The sequence below is a fragment of the Passer domesticus genome, chromosome 1 (genome assembly GCF_036417665.1).
Source record: "Passer domesticus isolate bPasDom1 chromosome 1, bPasDom1.hap1, whole genome shotgun sequence".
In the NCBI taxonomy this organism is placed as follows: Eukaryota; Metazoa; Chordata; class Aves; order Passeriformes; family Passeridae; genus Passer; species Passer domesticus.
The window spans coordinates 148,769,287-148,784,757 of NC_087474.1; the positions used below are offsets into that span (position 1 = coordinate 148,769,287).

Below are 15,471 nucleotides of genomic sequence, written 5' to 3' on the forward strand. Positions count from 1 at the left end.
ATCATATTGACCTTTCTTTGTTCATTCTTTGTAATTAAATATATTTGTTGATCTTACATACAATGTTTGGAATATAGGGATTAGAGTCAAAACACAAGATTAAAACACAGAAGTTAAAAACACAACTATGTGAATTTGTAGTCTTTGTGTAATTACATTCTTCTTTTTTTTTTCCCTTTGCCCTTCCAGCGACTCTCTGGAAATTCAAGTATTTGTTAACCTGAATATTTCCAAAATATTATTCTGATTTCCAAACTGTGAAAATAATATATGAATAAAAACTTGGCTTTTGAGTTTACTCTGTGTTTAAACCAGAACAAATTACTAATTGCTAGGGCTTTTTATATAATTTATCTAATTTTTGGAAAATTATGTCCTCTATATCTAAAATTAGTATTACGAACCTCCATTATTAAGTTTATATCTCAGATGTTATTTTTTATGAATTATTTTAAAAACCCCATAACAAGACATTTTGACAGGAAGAAACGAATACAGTTATGAAATCAATGTGTATTTTATGTAAAACAGAATATTTATTGTGGACTTTTTTGTCTCTGTAAGAATTCAGACAATATTATGTATTCATATTTTAACATTTGACTGCTTGTTTAATTATAAAGCCTGCTCAGCTTTTCCCCATCTGTTACAGTAAACATCCTATTTAATTTTTAAAGACATCAGAATAGGACAGTATGTATTTCTGACTCTTTGTAGAATATAATTTTTTTTTTCCAAAATCCAGTTTGGTTTGGAGATTTAGGCCAATGCAAGCATTTTCATTCGGTTAAGTGGAATTGAAATTAAATTGACTGATAATATATAACCAAAGATAATAATCTAAATGCCCAGTTCTGCATAGTTTCTAAATGTAAACATGGAATCTATAAAGGAGATTTGATGAGCTATGGAACCTTTACTATCAATATATAATATGTTGACTATGCAGTTCCTGTCCAAACACATGTTCCAGATACTGAACAAAATTTTCTAGAATGTAGGTATTCCTGTGAGTCATGCAAGAGCTCTGCTGTGCATGGTTAGACTCTAGTAGTGCAGAAAAAAACAGGTGGCTGAAAAATTACTGAGTTTTCTATTCCAAAACGTAGAGTTATAGAATAGAGTCCTTAGAAATAGTCTTTTAGTCTTTGTAGGAGTTTCCTCTCTCCAAGAATAGAATAAGCTGTGCTTAACCATGTATCTGTCAGCAACCACAAGGATCAAGCCCAGCTCTCAAGTGGATGGCCCATACAGGCTTCGAGCCCATGGCCTTGGTGTTATTAGCTCTGACCAACAGACCTCTCCTTGCTTCAGGAGTTCCTGAGAAATGTGCAGCCTACCCCAAAAACTGACATTGGTGAAGTTGCAACTGCCCTAGACAACTTGTTTCAATCCATAATCCTCCTCACAATCATTATGGTTTCACATTATCCTTAATGTCAAACACAATTTTCTGTGCAGTTTAATCCCATTGCTCGCTCTGGTCATAGTGGATGCAGAGAATCAGTACAGCAAATTTCAGGCTGTTACTTTGAAAAAATTAGACCTGTTTCAGCCATATGAAATGCATCATGTGGAAGCCTGACCTTGCTATCATTTTTAATAAGTGAATTCAGTGTGTAGCAAACACTTGTGAAAGTCATTGTTCCCATGTAATTGCCAAAGGTGAACATTTATTGAGTACTTAAATGATAGAAGTGTATTTGTCACTGTCACATAACCTCCTGAAAAGTTGTTTATTGTTTATTTCTTCTCCCTTTACTATGAATCTGCAAGGTAGACGAAGTTCAGGCATCAAAAATTTTGAATAGAACAAAATGAGAATTAATTTTGCATTAAATCTTTTCATAGGGTCCTCCTGGAGCTAAGGGGGAAAGGGGTGAAAGGGTAAGTCTATATTCATCTTTGCTGCGGGGTTTTTTTCCTGCCTGGCCTTCTGTCTCATAAAGAGCTTTTCCAAAAAAAATTATGTTTCTCTGTGTTTACAGGCAGAGTAGTTTTCTCTTTGCAATTACACAAACTTTCATTCTTTTCCAGACATGTTCTTTTACATAGCTACATTAATGTTTTGAAGGTGGGAAGTATGTGGCAGTAAGCATGCCTCCAAATCTCTCATTAGAGTTATCTTCTCAGATCTCTGATTGCTGGCCAAATAGAGAAATGGGAACCAGTGAAATCACAAAATTTCTTTGGCTTTCCTTTCTCATCTGTGAGGATATAATGTCTCAGCAATAATAAATATCCTTCTCTGCTCAAAGTGCTGTCAGCACAGAACTGACTCAGGAAACTGTTTCCTGATCTGCTGCTGTTGTTGTGCAGGGTGATCTCCAGTCCCAAGCAATGGTCCGGGCTGTTGCTCGTCAAGTGTGTGAGCAGCTCATCCAAGGCAAGTGCACGGACAGTCCACATGCTTCTCTCTCTGGAATGGATCTTTTCCTGCCACAGCTACTTACAAATGTGACACTTTGCAAAATATCCAAGGGGATCTGTTTGTTTTAGACTAGACAGTTGAGATTTATGTGTCAACTAGATTTATGTTCAACTGGATTTATGTCCAACTAGAGCTGATTAGCATCAGCTTTCTGAAAAAAAAAAGATGGAACTGTCTCCAAGCTATTACAGTTTACAGAAGCTTCTGCTGCACCAGTTTAAAATTTTTATAGACATAAAATACAAAAGTCTCCCAAAGCCTTGCCAAAGTAAGAAAATAAAATCCTGCACAATAGTTCTTCCATTTTCTGTGCACTCCCTAACCTACTATTTCTCCCCCAACAAGTGCACAACTTCATAATACCAAACCATGACAGACCACAGCCTTGAGAACCTGCCAGTACTCTGCTGAAACTGTGCTGAACCAGATTTTCCTCTGCTACTTGAGAATTATAAAATTTTTTTTTCTGACAGGTCATATGGCAAGATATAACTCGATTCTGAACCAGATTCCAAGCCAGTCTGTCTCAACACGAACCATTGCTGGACCTCCTGGTGAGCCAGGTCGGCCAGGGGCTCCAGGGCCACAGGGTGAGCAAGGATCCCCAGGCATGCAAGGGTTTCCAGGAAGCCCTGGACAGCCAGGAAGACCAGGAGAAAGAGGTAGGCTTCATACTTCACAAATACAAAATTATACCTCCCTTTCCTGATACATTCTAACAGTTTTTGTCTAAAAGTGAAAGCAATATTTTCTCTTTAATTAATTGGTGAGCTTTACACAGACCATAATGGAGGCTCAGGAGACTCTGTCATGAAAGTCATGCAGGCTTTGCCAAGTGTGTTTTGGCAGGATCAGACAGAGGTTTAGTGTTTAAACTGCTGAAGATTGGTGGAATTTAATTGTGCACATCCCAACACATCATGTTTCTTCTTAGTAAGACTCTAAAGTGAGCAGAATCCCTAAATGTATAAGCAAAATAGCAATTGAAGAAAGTTAGAAGCAAAACTGATGTGTATGTTAGGGAAATGCTGAGCTTTTCTGATAACTTCAAATGTGTCAGTCTAGGAATTTCTGTGTCATGACCACCTGAAAGACTGTTAAAAAGAGAAAAATTCCTAGTTTGAGGGGTTGAGAGAATCAAGAAGAGGAAATGGTGAGGTCAGAGAGAAGTAATACACTTAACATTTACAAGAATTCTCTTCTGTATTCTCATATGAAGGCTAGATCCCGTTCTCCTTTCCTCCACGAGCATTGTCTAATAATGAAACATGCTCCATGTTTGATTTACTCTCTTTCTGTGCAGCCCTGGCTATCTTTTGCCCAGAGTAGCACTAACCTCAGAAGATAATACTGAGTAGATCTATAATTGTGAAAGTGCCTTGAAGAACAGCATATGAGGAGGTGACCAAAAAGCCAAGAGACAAATGTGATATTCAGAAGCAGCGAATTGGTGTTGCTGTTACAAAATCTGCTAACTGGGATTTTAAAAATTAATTGCTGTGTAGACTGTTCAGGAACTTAATAGTTCCAGTTCACAGTAGCCATTATGACCATAGTTAAAACATTGTTTTTAATAGAAAGTCTTTGAGTGAAACTGTGAGTCTTGCCCTCAAGAGTGTAAATTCCATTACCATTTTGAAAAAAGAGGCAGGTACTGACCCTTCAGTCCTGCTGTTGCCTGCTCCAGCTGAACAAAAACCAGGCAGTGTCCAGAGAGGAGGAATGAAGGTGTGTGAGACAAGTAGAAAAGAAGACTGGAAGAGGCAGCATTTGAGGAACTGACTTAAAAAAGGGTGATCTGGAGACACTGAATGCAGATTTCAGAATATTTGATTCCACACTAGTATATTTTAAATATTTTCCTTTTTTTGGGAAGAGGTTTTTCAAGCTAGGACTTCAGAAAAGGGAGAACCAAAACGCCAGGCTACAAAAAAGGAACATGTCCAACATGTTCTGTACTTCCCATTGTGTTTGCTGTGCTGATGTCCAGACACACACTGTGGGATCACAGAGTGATTAGATACAGTCATTTAAATGAAACATGATGTGGGTCAGCCCACTGCAGACAATATTAATGTCTGGGAAGCAGCATTGGCAGCAGAGTACAGAAAGGGTAAAAAAAGTTTAAAAAGAATATTGCCCCTTCCCTCTCTATTACCCTTTACTCTCTATATGGATAACTGATGTTAAAAGGGACAGATTTTGGCAGGCAGTGCTTGTGGGGAGTTTTACACTTGGTAGAGAGAAAGCTCTAATCAAGCATCCTTCAGAACTGCAGTCAGATTTTCATAAAATGTGATACCAAATGTTGGGAGTGTTCTACAATATTTTCAGCTTAAAATTAGGTTGTTTCAAGAATCCATGTGTAAACTTTTAGACAAAATAATTGGTTGGTTTATTTGGAGTTGAAATGGATTTTAGGACATTTGTATAACTGGAGCCTTGAACAGAATCTGGAAGAAAGAGGAAGGAGCTTCTTCAGAATCTAGGCAAAAAATATATAATAATTTATTGTTCCTTGAGGATTTAATTTCTTCAGAAACAACTAAACTTTCAGACTGATATGTGTTTGTTGCAGTAGCACTTTACTGAGCAGGAAGATACTTTTGCTACAGCCTCTTGGGATATTTCTGAATCAATTTCTAAGGAAGTGCTTTAAGCTAACCCCAAAATGCAAAAATGAAAATTAAAAATTATTTAACCAGCTTCATGCTTGTGGAGAATGATTGGAGGTTTATCATGGATTCCCACTTCTCACTTGATTCCTAATGACATATTATACATGAAAACAGCAGACTAAAATTGCTCAGCTTCTGGCTGGAAGTGTTTTTAGGTTTCCAGTGACTACAGGGAGGAGGGTAAATGGAGTCAGACTCCCTCCCTCGCTATGTTTTGAAATATTGTTTGCATTTAAGTTGTCAGCAAACACAATGTATTATCCTGTCCTGAAGATGTCCAGGCAGCCACCTGGAAGTCTTTATGTAAAATGTGTTTCTTTTCACTAATGTCATCAGTATTTTGGTTGTATATGAAGCCAATTAAACGTTCAAGCCCATTGCCAGATTAGCAACTCTGAAAGTCCAGCTCCACATCTAAGTTCAGAAAATGCCCTGCAACATAGTGTGCTAAGAAGTAATAGTTATTAGAAAGAAAAAACACCTCTTTGGTTATCTAGTAGTGTTGCTTTTTCCCTCTCAAGCTGTTGGAATTGCTGCAGGAGCAATTCCTGTTACAAAACCTGTTACTGGCTCTGAGCTGAGTGGCAAGGTTTTGGGAGAGGGGGAATATAAAAAGGTGGGGAGGCCAGATGTTTCTTTCAGCTCACCTCTCCTGCCCACCTCCTCTTCAATCCCAGCCTGTAAGAAGGGGTATTTCAGAAAGCAGCAAGTGGAACTGGTTAGAAATGGTGCACCAAAGAGAGCTTTACTGGAAATGTCAGCAGTGAGAGACATCAGTGAACTTCCCTGCTCACTTGCCTGGCCAACAGCTCCTTTTCCTTTGTTTACCTTGTCACTCTGCCAAGCATTAATCAGAGGCTTTGGAAAGAGACATGGATTGAGTGTATGGAGTTGTGTTAGAAACCTCCACTTGAACTTCTGGGTCCATGATGTCCCATTCCTGGATGGGCTTCCTCTCACCAGTAACACCCTGAGCTGGTCCTTCCAGCCATTCTCTTGACAGATTCAGCTCTCAGTGTCTGCTGGCAGATGAGAGGCCACGTTGTATTTCCAGCCCCCTACAGTACATAGTCCCCGATAAATTACTAGAATTTTTCATTTTGCTTATTTGCATAAGTATAGGGGTTTGGAAAAAAACCAAACACTGATTATTCACAGCCCTCATCTCTATTTTAATTTTAACTAGCTCACAGCATTGGTTTCTATTTTCCTTTCAGTTAGTTTGAACATATTTTGTTTTGGTTTTGTTTATGATCTGGGACTTAAATAACTAGTGTCTGGCTTCTGATTGCCCAGGAAGTAGTTGCATCTCTGCAAAATGGTATAGAAACCAAAAGAATCAACACATTCTTTTCTTCTTTTTGGTTTCCAGTTATTTTTATAATACATGGGTTGTTTTCTCAACTTTGTGGAAAAATGGAAAAGCCATAGTAAAAATTATTCTGAGGCACTGCTAACTTTCAGATGCTGAGAAAGTGCAGTTCTACTACTGAATGAACTTCAGCTCTTATGTGGTCTGAAGTGCTGAATAAAACTTAGAGCTACTCAGACTATCCCACTATGATTAAAGTACAATAAATACCTAAGCTGTCACTGGGAAAGTTACTGTTCTCAAGCACAGCTTCATCCTTATTTGCTTCCTGGCTTCATATGAAAGAGCCAGTTAAACATGTGTTATCAAAAGACACATTTACAGCTGTGATGGCAAAATTTCAGTGGAATTAAATGGAATTTCTGCCAGTTTTGTCAATTAAATATTTTTATTTCCAGTTTTAGCTTCATCTGGATTAAAAAAATAAAAAAAATCACAACCATGTGTTGTTTTACACTTTGCTCACAGCTGAACATCTTGAAAAGAGAACATTTTTGGTAGTAGTTTAATTTTCCTTAAGTGTAATACATAGTTCTCCTCACAGGACAGTACTCTCTTAAAGACAAAATTAGATAAAGAACACCTGAGATTTCCATTTGTGCAGATATCATGGAAATCTATTTTTCTTTGCTAGAGAATGTGTTCATGAGCTTGGTGTTGTTTTCAATAACTGGTGCTATCAGAGTTATCTTTAGTGAAGAGTTGGAAATAATTGATTTCAGTTGTTTGTGGTCTCCATGGGTCTTAAATGAAGACATTGCTTATTTTGGATGGGGACAAGACATAAACCCACAGTTAGAATGAAGGGGAGAGACAGTTTGATGGTGTTGCTGAAGCATGTCCAGAGCACAAACATGAAAGCAGTTCCTGGGACCTGAAGGCATCCTTAACTCAAATGGCAAGTTTTGATACACACACACACTTTCATTCTGAGGGCAATTAACTATTGCAGTAACCCACAAGAGTGATGGCTTCTCTGGCTGGTTTTCTGTCAGCCATCTTCTGCTGGCACCAAAGATGACTTGGGCGAATTTTGAATATTCTGCCATTTATTAGGAGTGAGCTAAGAGGTCTGTGAGTCTCTTAAGTCCTTAGGGAAGCCTGTGGCTTTAACTCATGAGCATTTTGCCTTAGGATATTTTTGCATCAGTGTTTATGTTCTCTTTAACTTGGATAAACTTTACTGGAAATCAAACTAAAAGAAAGCTGATGCAGACTTTTATCTTGGCCTTCAGTGTTTGCTTTCAAAGGTTTGCCTTGCACAAGAGATTCATAATTTATTCTAGAATGGATGTTTTCTTCTTAGCCTGAGTACATTTGTTCCATGTTTAGCATTTCTTATTGACATTTTATCCTGTGAATATCACATAAGAGTGTGTAGTTCTGTGTGTGTTAATAATTATAACTGAGTGCATGGCAGACTGTGATTTCAAAACATTGTGGGTGCTGCCTTTGAAGTCACCAAGTAATGTTACGTGCAGTAGGATAAGCAATGGTCCTTGTACTGAACAGCTGTATAGATTGCAGATGGTTGTAATGGGTCATTCTCAGGAAAAAAGCAATTCACACAAACCGACTTTGACTTTTGCAAAGGGCAAACCTTTCCCTGCAGGTCCTGTGGGGTAAGAGACAATTTGGACACACTTACCTTGTTACCAGGCCTGCAGTACAGAGAATTGCAATAGATGAGTGTCTGCATATGTTTGAAGCAAGCCAGGGCTGAGAAATTTCAAGCATGTGAAAAAGAATCACCACCACCACCACCCTTCCCTCAAAGTTATGCAACTGGCGGAAATAAAAGGCAAAAAAGGGAAACAGGCAATGCCTTAACTATGCCAGGACAGTGGCAAAGAACCTTGTAGAGGTAAGGTAAAGAGGTGATCCATGCTTTAGTTAAAAATTATGTGCTCACTCTGGATTTACTGGTTGCAGTGGTGTGGCCTGTGTTTTTCAGGTGGTTGGGTCAGACAATATGTTGCCCTAGAAGCCTCTAGCTCCTGCAGAAGTCCTCCACAGATACTGAATCTACTTCACTTCAGCAGACTCATATTTGATAAACTTGATGTGAGCAATTCTTTGCCATCAATGGGTTTTAATTTCAATTTTCCCCACACTTAGACTTTTTATCTATTTATTTGCTTCCATTACAAATTAGCTTAAGAAGGTAAAAAAGTTCTGTGACTCCCTGAGGGGAAACCTGATGAGGAGGGGCTGAGGCCACTTGGTTTGTTCAGTAAGGAGACTGAGGAGGGACCTCATTGCAGTTACAACTTCCTCGTGAGGAGAAGAGGAGGCGCAGGCACTGATCTCCTCTCTGTGGTGACAGTGACAGAACCCAAGGGAACGGCCTGAAGTTGTGTCAGGGGAGACATAGGTTGGATATCAGGAAAATTTTCTTTACCCAGAGGGTGGCTGGGCACTGAAGAGGCTCCCCAGGGCAGTGGTTACAGCACCAGCCTGACAGAGCTCAAGAAGTGTTTGGACAATGCTCTCAGGCACCTGGTGTGATTCTTGGGGATGGTGCTGTGCAGGGCTGGGAACCAGACTCAGTGATCTTTGTGGTGTCTTCCAACTCAGCATATTCTGTCCTTCTATGATTCCTTGCAAAAATGAGGTGTTCTCCAGCTGTTTTGCCCTAAGAGGCAGCAGTTACCTGAGCAGAGAGGAGGGAAGGAGCCCAGTCAATTGGAACTGCAGGCATTGTCCCATCCAGGGCAGCAGCTGTTTTCTTTCTGCTCTGTGTTGATGAAGGTGCCATGTATAGACTTTGATTTGAAAGCAGGGAAGCTGTGAAGCCAGGAGAGCAATTACCAGTGCTGGGAGGGAGGTCTGGAAAATGGGGGGGGAAGTCCCACAAACCAGCCAGGATTTGGTGTCTTTGAACCATCCAAATCAAACACAGACTTTATGAGAATTTCCAAGTCACCAGTGGAAACTCAGGGTCTGGAATTTATAGTTTTGACACCTACTATAGTTCAACTCTGCTTATTGTGATGGCTGCATATAGAAAGTGTTTTTATAGGATGCCATAGTGGCAGTGCAGAAGGAGATGGAAAGCTGGAAGTAAGCAGTGCTTTCTCTGAATTACCAGATTTGTGATCCCCACAGATCAGACACAAGGAGAGAAATTTAGTGCCAGGAGTGAGTGGAGGAGCACAACTCACTGGGTCTGCCTGTTGGGATATTAGAGTTTCAAGACTGGGAAACGTCTGGATTAGACTTTACTTGGGGGTCAGATTTTGACTGCGATGAAACTCCTTTCTCATGTTTTAGCAAGAAACTGCCACAACTGGTAACAACTCTCTCCATGAACAATCTTGTGCTGTACCACTCTTTGGTGGGTGAATGTTTGAAGGAAAATTTTCTGTAGCACCAACATTTTACTGTTTTGGGCCACACAGTAATTTATAGCCACAAGGCTTGGAAGACTCTTTTGACTTACAATAGTTGCACGTTGGTGTAGTCCAGAGGCAGCTTTCCACAGGAAGTGCAGCCTGGAAACTGGCTGATGCCTCTGCATACCATCCTGATGAAACCACCATGGCAGCAGGAATGTTTAAGACCCCAAGAATGACATTTCCCCTCAAAGGCTGTCAGGGGAGAGATGGAAAAAGAACCGAATAATTTTTAATTTTCACCTTCTTCCTTCTCTGCCATCTGTTTTTAGATGAAAAATAGCATATAGAACTATACTCCTGGCTAAATAATAAATACTACTCACACTTTGAATAAAAATGTGACTGAATACTATTTCCTTAGGTTTACCAGGTGAGAAAGGAGAGAAAGGCAATCCAGGTGTTGGAACACAAGGACCCCGAGGCCCACCAGGATCCACAGGTAAACTTACATTTGAGGCATCTGGATTAGACCATTCTGACCCACGTGTGAAGAAGCTTAGACCAGCTCTGTCTTTCTCCTTAAGGAGAGTAGCACAAGAGCAGCAGTTCAGGCATTTTAACTGTCATGATGTTCTTAATATGTAATATCATGTTGGGATGTGCCACATGATGGTGTCACCTATCACACAAGTATTTTCATTTTCCCTATGATAAACTGCTTCCCCAAGCCCAACTTTTAAAAATGTTTCATGTATTTTTTTTTCAGACATGGGTTCTAGAAGGGGAAAAAATTAGTCTGGACTAATTACATTTGTTTTCTCATTGACTTAATGTCATACCTAAACATGAGTTGACAGAGAAACGTATAGTAATTAAGCACATGATATCACATGGATTTATATTTAGGTCCTGAAAAAGCAGAGTGATAACCAGGTCCTGTTGAAACAGGAGTAAAATTGCACTGACCTCAGGAGGATATCCTGGCTGTTGGACACTGGTATCAAGTCACAGCATTACAGAGAAACTGTATTGAAAGGGAGTGGGAGGAATCAAGAGCTGTGCAGGCATCCAGGGCTATATTTCCCCTGAAAATCCCTTTCCAGAAGTCTGATGTTTGGTGAAACATTTGCTCCAGTTCTGCCTAGAAGCTCTCTCTGGCAAGGAAAATGAAGCAGTAGCCAGAGAGGAAGCTCATTGGAAGTGGGTCTCCTCTCAGGCTGCTGCTCTGTCCTCCTTGCCAGAGGCTGAAGTCTTTCTCTCAGCTTGCCCAGGGGAGTCAGAGCCAGGATGCCTTGCTCCTCTCTTAAGCTGTCTCCTGGAAGTATTTATAACACAGTCAGTGCCATGTTTTCCAGGCCAGGAAAGATGGCCTCATATCCCTGCTTTCATGCAAGACACTGCACAGATGTTTCATCTCCCTGTTCTACGCAGGACCTCCAGGAGAAAGTCGAACTGGCAGCCCGGGACCACCAGGATCCCCAGGCCCACGAGGTCCTGCTGGTCACTCGGGGTCCCCGGGCTCACCGGGTCCTGCTGGGCCCCCAGGGTACTGTGACCCGTCCTCCTGCGCTGGCTACGGCATGGGAGGTGAGTAGCGAGGAGTCGGTGAAGCTGCCGTTCGCAGAGGTGTGGGGGGCATTTTCTAACAGCCCAAGTGAGATGGAGGCTACCAGTGAAACTTGCACTAAAATGTGGTGGCTCCCTAAAAACCTGCGTGTCCAGTGTGGCTCTGCTTTGTGGGACTGCAGCATGAAGAGAAGGTGACCCAGCGTAGTGACCAAAGGAAAGTGACCACCGTCTGATCCCAGCCTGTAAAACCGATCCTGCCTAGTGGGTTTTGTCCTGTACATGTTTGTGTAGCTGTATGAGCCTGCTCCATCTCAGTATTCTGTGTTGAAGCCCTACCAACTCATGTTTGTGACAGCAGAGTTTTTACACTTGTAGTTTCTCAAACGTGTTGCTCAACCTCCCCTTCCATGTGCCTCTGAGTGGCATGAGAGCATGACCCTTACTAAACCTGTAGTAGTGTAACATGGCACAAGGATGCACGTGTCCATCATTAACCAGTGAAGCCATCTGGAGAAAATGATTCCTTCTATATCTTCTCTGTATCCTAGTATCCTACTTCCCCATCTCATTACAGCACGGAGAGGCCATGGGAAGAAGTTAACACAATTGCCAAAAATTAAATCACCCAACCTAAAATCAAAATTAATTAGTAAAGCACTAAACTACAAATGTTATGCATAAGGCATATTTGTTTGATGTTTACAGTTTAATCTGCCCCTGAGCTGATTTGTATGTTTTACTTACCTGAATGTTTTTGTTGTCGTCTCTTCCTGTCCTTTTCTTCTCACTTCCCCTCCCCGTTGTTCCTTTCCTGTTTTAAGGCCCAATCCCTTACAATGGCTACCAATCCAGAAGGTGAAAGGCTCATTCTGGTTCAGGTCTCATTGGGCTGAAGGTCAGAGATGGATGCTGAACTGCTCTGTGCTTTCCAGCAACGATAATGACTACCACTAATGAACTTACAGCTGCTGTACATGCACTTGGCTTCCTGGCACTGCTAAAAATTATTGCCTGACCCATTTTTGCCTGCTACTCATGTATTCTAGCGCATAATTGGAATAAGCTATAGCAGGCAGAGTGTGCAGCGTATAATGAGCACAGTGTTACAACCGGACATTTGACAAATTGTGGTGGTGGTTTCCAACTAACTTGGCTGTCTGTTGGTGGGTTTCCAATTGCTCCAGCTTATTAATTTTGTTAAATGTTTTCATTGTTCCTTTATGTGAATAAAAGATTTGTATTTAAAGATTATATATATATATACTCACACACACGATATAGAAATATATCTATATATAAAATGTCAATTTCCTAATGAATGCTTTAATTTTCTACTCCCCTTCTCCTGTGTTAACCGTATGAATACTCTTGGTGGTGGTGGGTTAAGGTGGATACGGTGAGCCAACTGATCAAGACATCCCAGTAGTGCAGTTGCCACATAACTCCTACCAAATCTATGACCCTGACGACCTTTATGATGGTGAGCAACAGCCGTACGTAGTTCACGGGTCCTACCCCTTACCATCCCCATACTCCCAGTCCTATCCATCACCTCATCTTGCTCAAGCAGAGTTTACTCCTGTTCAAGAGGAGATGGAAGCCGCTGAGCTGAGATCCCCAGGAATCAGTCGCTTCGCCAGGAGGATAGCCAAAAGGAGTGCCAAGACCCCAGTGCGCACAAAGGCCAACGGAAAAAGCCCCCCTCAATGAACTGTTTAAAAAAGGGAAACATTTTATGCACACCTGCGTTTGGCCTTTTGCCCCAGTGCCTCACCTGTCACTGAAGATGTTTACAGGCTCTTATGTTAAAGGAGAGAAAAGTGTACATGGCCAGTTGACACAACAAATAATGGTAATTATCTTGCATGTCAGAAGTGTAGTATGTTAGTGGGTTGGTGCTAGCTGATGATGAAAGGTCACTTGTAGATCTTTCTCTGGAGTACTGTTCACTCTTCAAACTGTATCTGAGAAATGCATCTGGCTAGGTGGTGCACATAGAACCATTCATGAAAGTTAATGTTTTGTTATCCATTTTTTCCCAGCTCAGTACTTTCTCTTTGTTTTGGATTAATTGCTTTACTAGCAGAGTAACCTGACTAAATCCACTGGAGAACAAAGCATCAGGTGTCCTTGCACCCCAGTTATTATCTTTTTGTAAAGATTTCTTACATTAGAGACCACTGTTTTCTTAACTCACCTAAAATAAATACACAAGAATGTTCCGTGGGAGCACACTGATAATTTATTGTGAACCTCTTTCATTTCTGTTTTGTATGCAAATAAAAGTGGCAAGCTTTTGTATGGTAATTCTGTATTAATTTGATTTTTAACTCAAAACAATTGCATTTGATCTTCAGGGGACAGAATGTAATGAGAAGGAAATACATTTCCTATTTTCAACACTTTGGGGCAACAATTTTATTTTAAAGGCTGTAGTATAAACATTATTTAGTCTTATTTTTTAAATTGTATATGGACAAATGCAGAGAGTAACTGAGCTGAGGTAGTTGTACCAACTCCAGGTGTGAGATTCCTCATGTCAACATGCCCAAGTCAAAAGACTGGCAGGTGTAGTTGGGATGGCAACTTGGGATCAGCTAACGAGGAGAGGAAGGCAAAACACCAACCCATCTTGAGCACAGAGCAATTAATCATCTACAAACAAGGTAAGTTAAAAAGAGACTCAATAAACAGCTTTGAAGAGCACTGGAGACTGAGCAAGATTTAGCTCAAGAATGGCCATTTAAGTTGAAAGCATAGGTCTGGAACACTTTTTCTTCAGCTCTATACAGACATGGAGAGGCTGTCCTGCACATCTCAGGACCATCCTCCTGCTCACCCCGATTGGGAGGTGGTCTAGTAATATTCTACAGTAAAGAAAAGCCTGTCAGGTTTGGCCTCTGGCTACTGCCAGCAGCTCCCTTAGCTCACCAGGAAGAAGATGAATAGGTACCTTTAGTGTGTAATCTCCAATTATCTCACCTAGAATTCAGCTTCATTAGTGGCACACATGATCTGCAAATGTGACTAGCAGGCTCTGGCTGGGGGCTGGATACCTTCCTAGGTTCTTTCTCTTTTCCAATAACTCCTTTAACCTCTGACTCCACCAATTTTCTTGGGGAAAGGCAATAAAAGTTGATAGAATGTGAGTCGATTGTCATTTCATTACCTGCACTTACATTTAAAATAGAAGGTAGAAAAGTATAATGCAGTTATGGGCTTTATTTTTTGGCAGCTTAACCCCACTTGACAGAACACTGAGGCCCCAAGTGAGCATGGCTCTCTTGGCCACAAGCAGGTACCACAGCCTGGCACATGCAACTGATACTCAGAGGTATTATTAAAACTAAATACAATAATGCCTGGGGTCACAGGGTTAATTTCCCTTCTGGCACTGGCTGTCAACACCCACATTAATTTACCCCAACTGCAAACTCTCTCTGCCCCTCCCTGGTCAGCCCACTCCCATCCACGTTCTACTGACACAGCTCAGAGTTCTGCTTGAGATATGCTGACCTGTGGAAGTGACTGAGAAGATCACTGATGGAAAAAAATCAGCTTTCAAGCAATTCTGCCTGTTTTGTCTTTGGAAGACTTGGGAGTTTCCTGCTAACAGTGCACAATATATTAGTCATGACTGGATGGCCTGCAACACTATATCCAAATCTCAGGTTCTTTTGGGACCACAGAGAGTGATGAGACCACAGGGCAACACCAGGGACGTAGGGATACAGCATAATCAAACTGATCAAAATAAGGAAATTGGTGTTATTTACTCCATGGAACAGCCTTACCAAATCCCTGAGGGTGCCTGTGGTATGCAGTGGATGGCACCTGTGCTGTGCCAGTCCCACAGCTCCCACACCCCACAGTCTCCTGGGCTGGGGGAGCAGCTGGAAGCAGCACAGCCCCCCTGAACACAGGGAATTTGGGTGCTCTGGGCCTGAGGGATCCCCCGTGCAGGACACCTCCACAACCGGCTGCCACTGCCACCTCCTCCTCACACCACATGATGTACATGGAGTGACTTAAATTACTTGGGGAAAATAAAGTGGCCATACTCATTCAAATTTTGTAACTATT

The 15,471-nt window shown here is 41.1% G+C and overlaps 1 protein-coding gene across 5 annotated transcripts in view; it reads left to right on the forward strand.

Moving 5' to 3' along the window:
• COL14A1 (collagen type XIV alpha 1 chain) overlaps window positions 1-13,695 on the forward strand; it is a 115,059-nt gene extending 101,364 nt beyond the window's left edge. For 3 of the 5 annotated variants that reach the window (XM_064395722.1, XM_064395693.1, XM_064395714.1), the window contains 6 exons: window positions 1,852-1,887; window positions 2,320-2,386; window positions 2,905-3,093; window positions 10,241-10,318; window positions 11,251-11,406; window positions 12,776-13,695. In XM_064395722.1, coding sequence (XP_064251792.1) covers window positions 1,852-1,887; window positions 2,320-2,386; window positions 2,905-3,093; window positions 10,241-10,318; window positions 11,251-11,406; window positions 12,776-13,098 — 849 coding nt within the window. In that variant the 3' untranslated portion in view covers window positions 13,099-13,695. Of the gene's footprint in view, window positions 1-1,851; window positions 1,888-2,319; window positions 2,387-2,904; window positions 3,094-10,240; window positions 10,319-11,250; window positions 11,407-12,209; window positions 12,635-12,775 lie in introns of those variants that run through there. The other 2 variants (XM_064395700.1, XM_064395708.1) reach the window with 2 other exon arrangements.
• The last annotated feature ends 1,776 nt before the right edge of the window (window positions 13,696-15,471 follow it).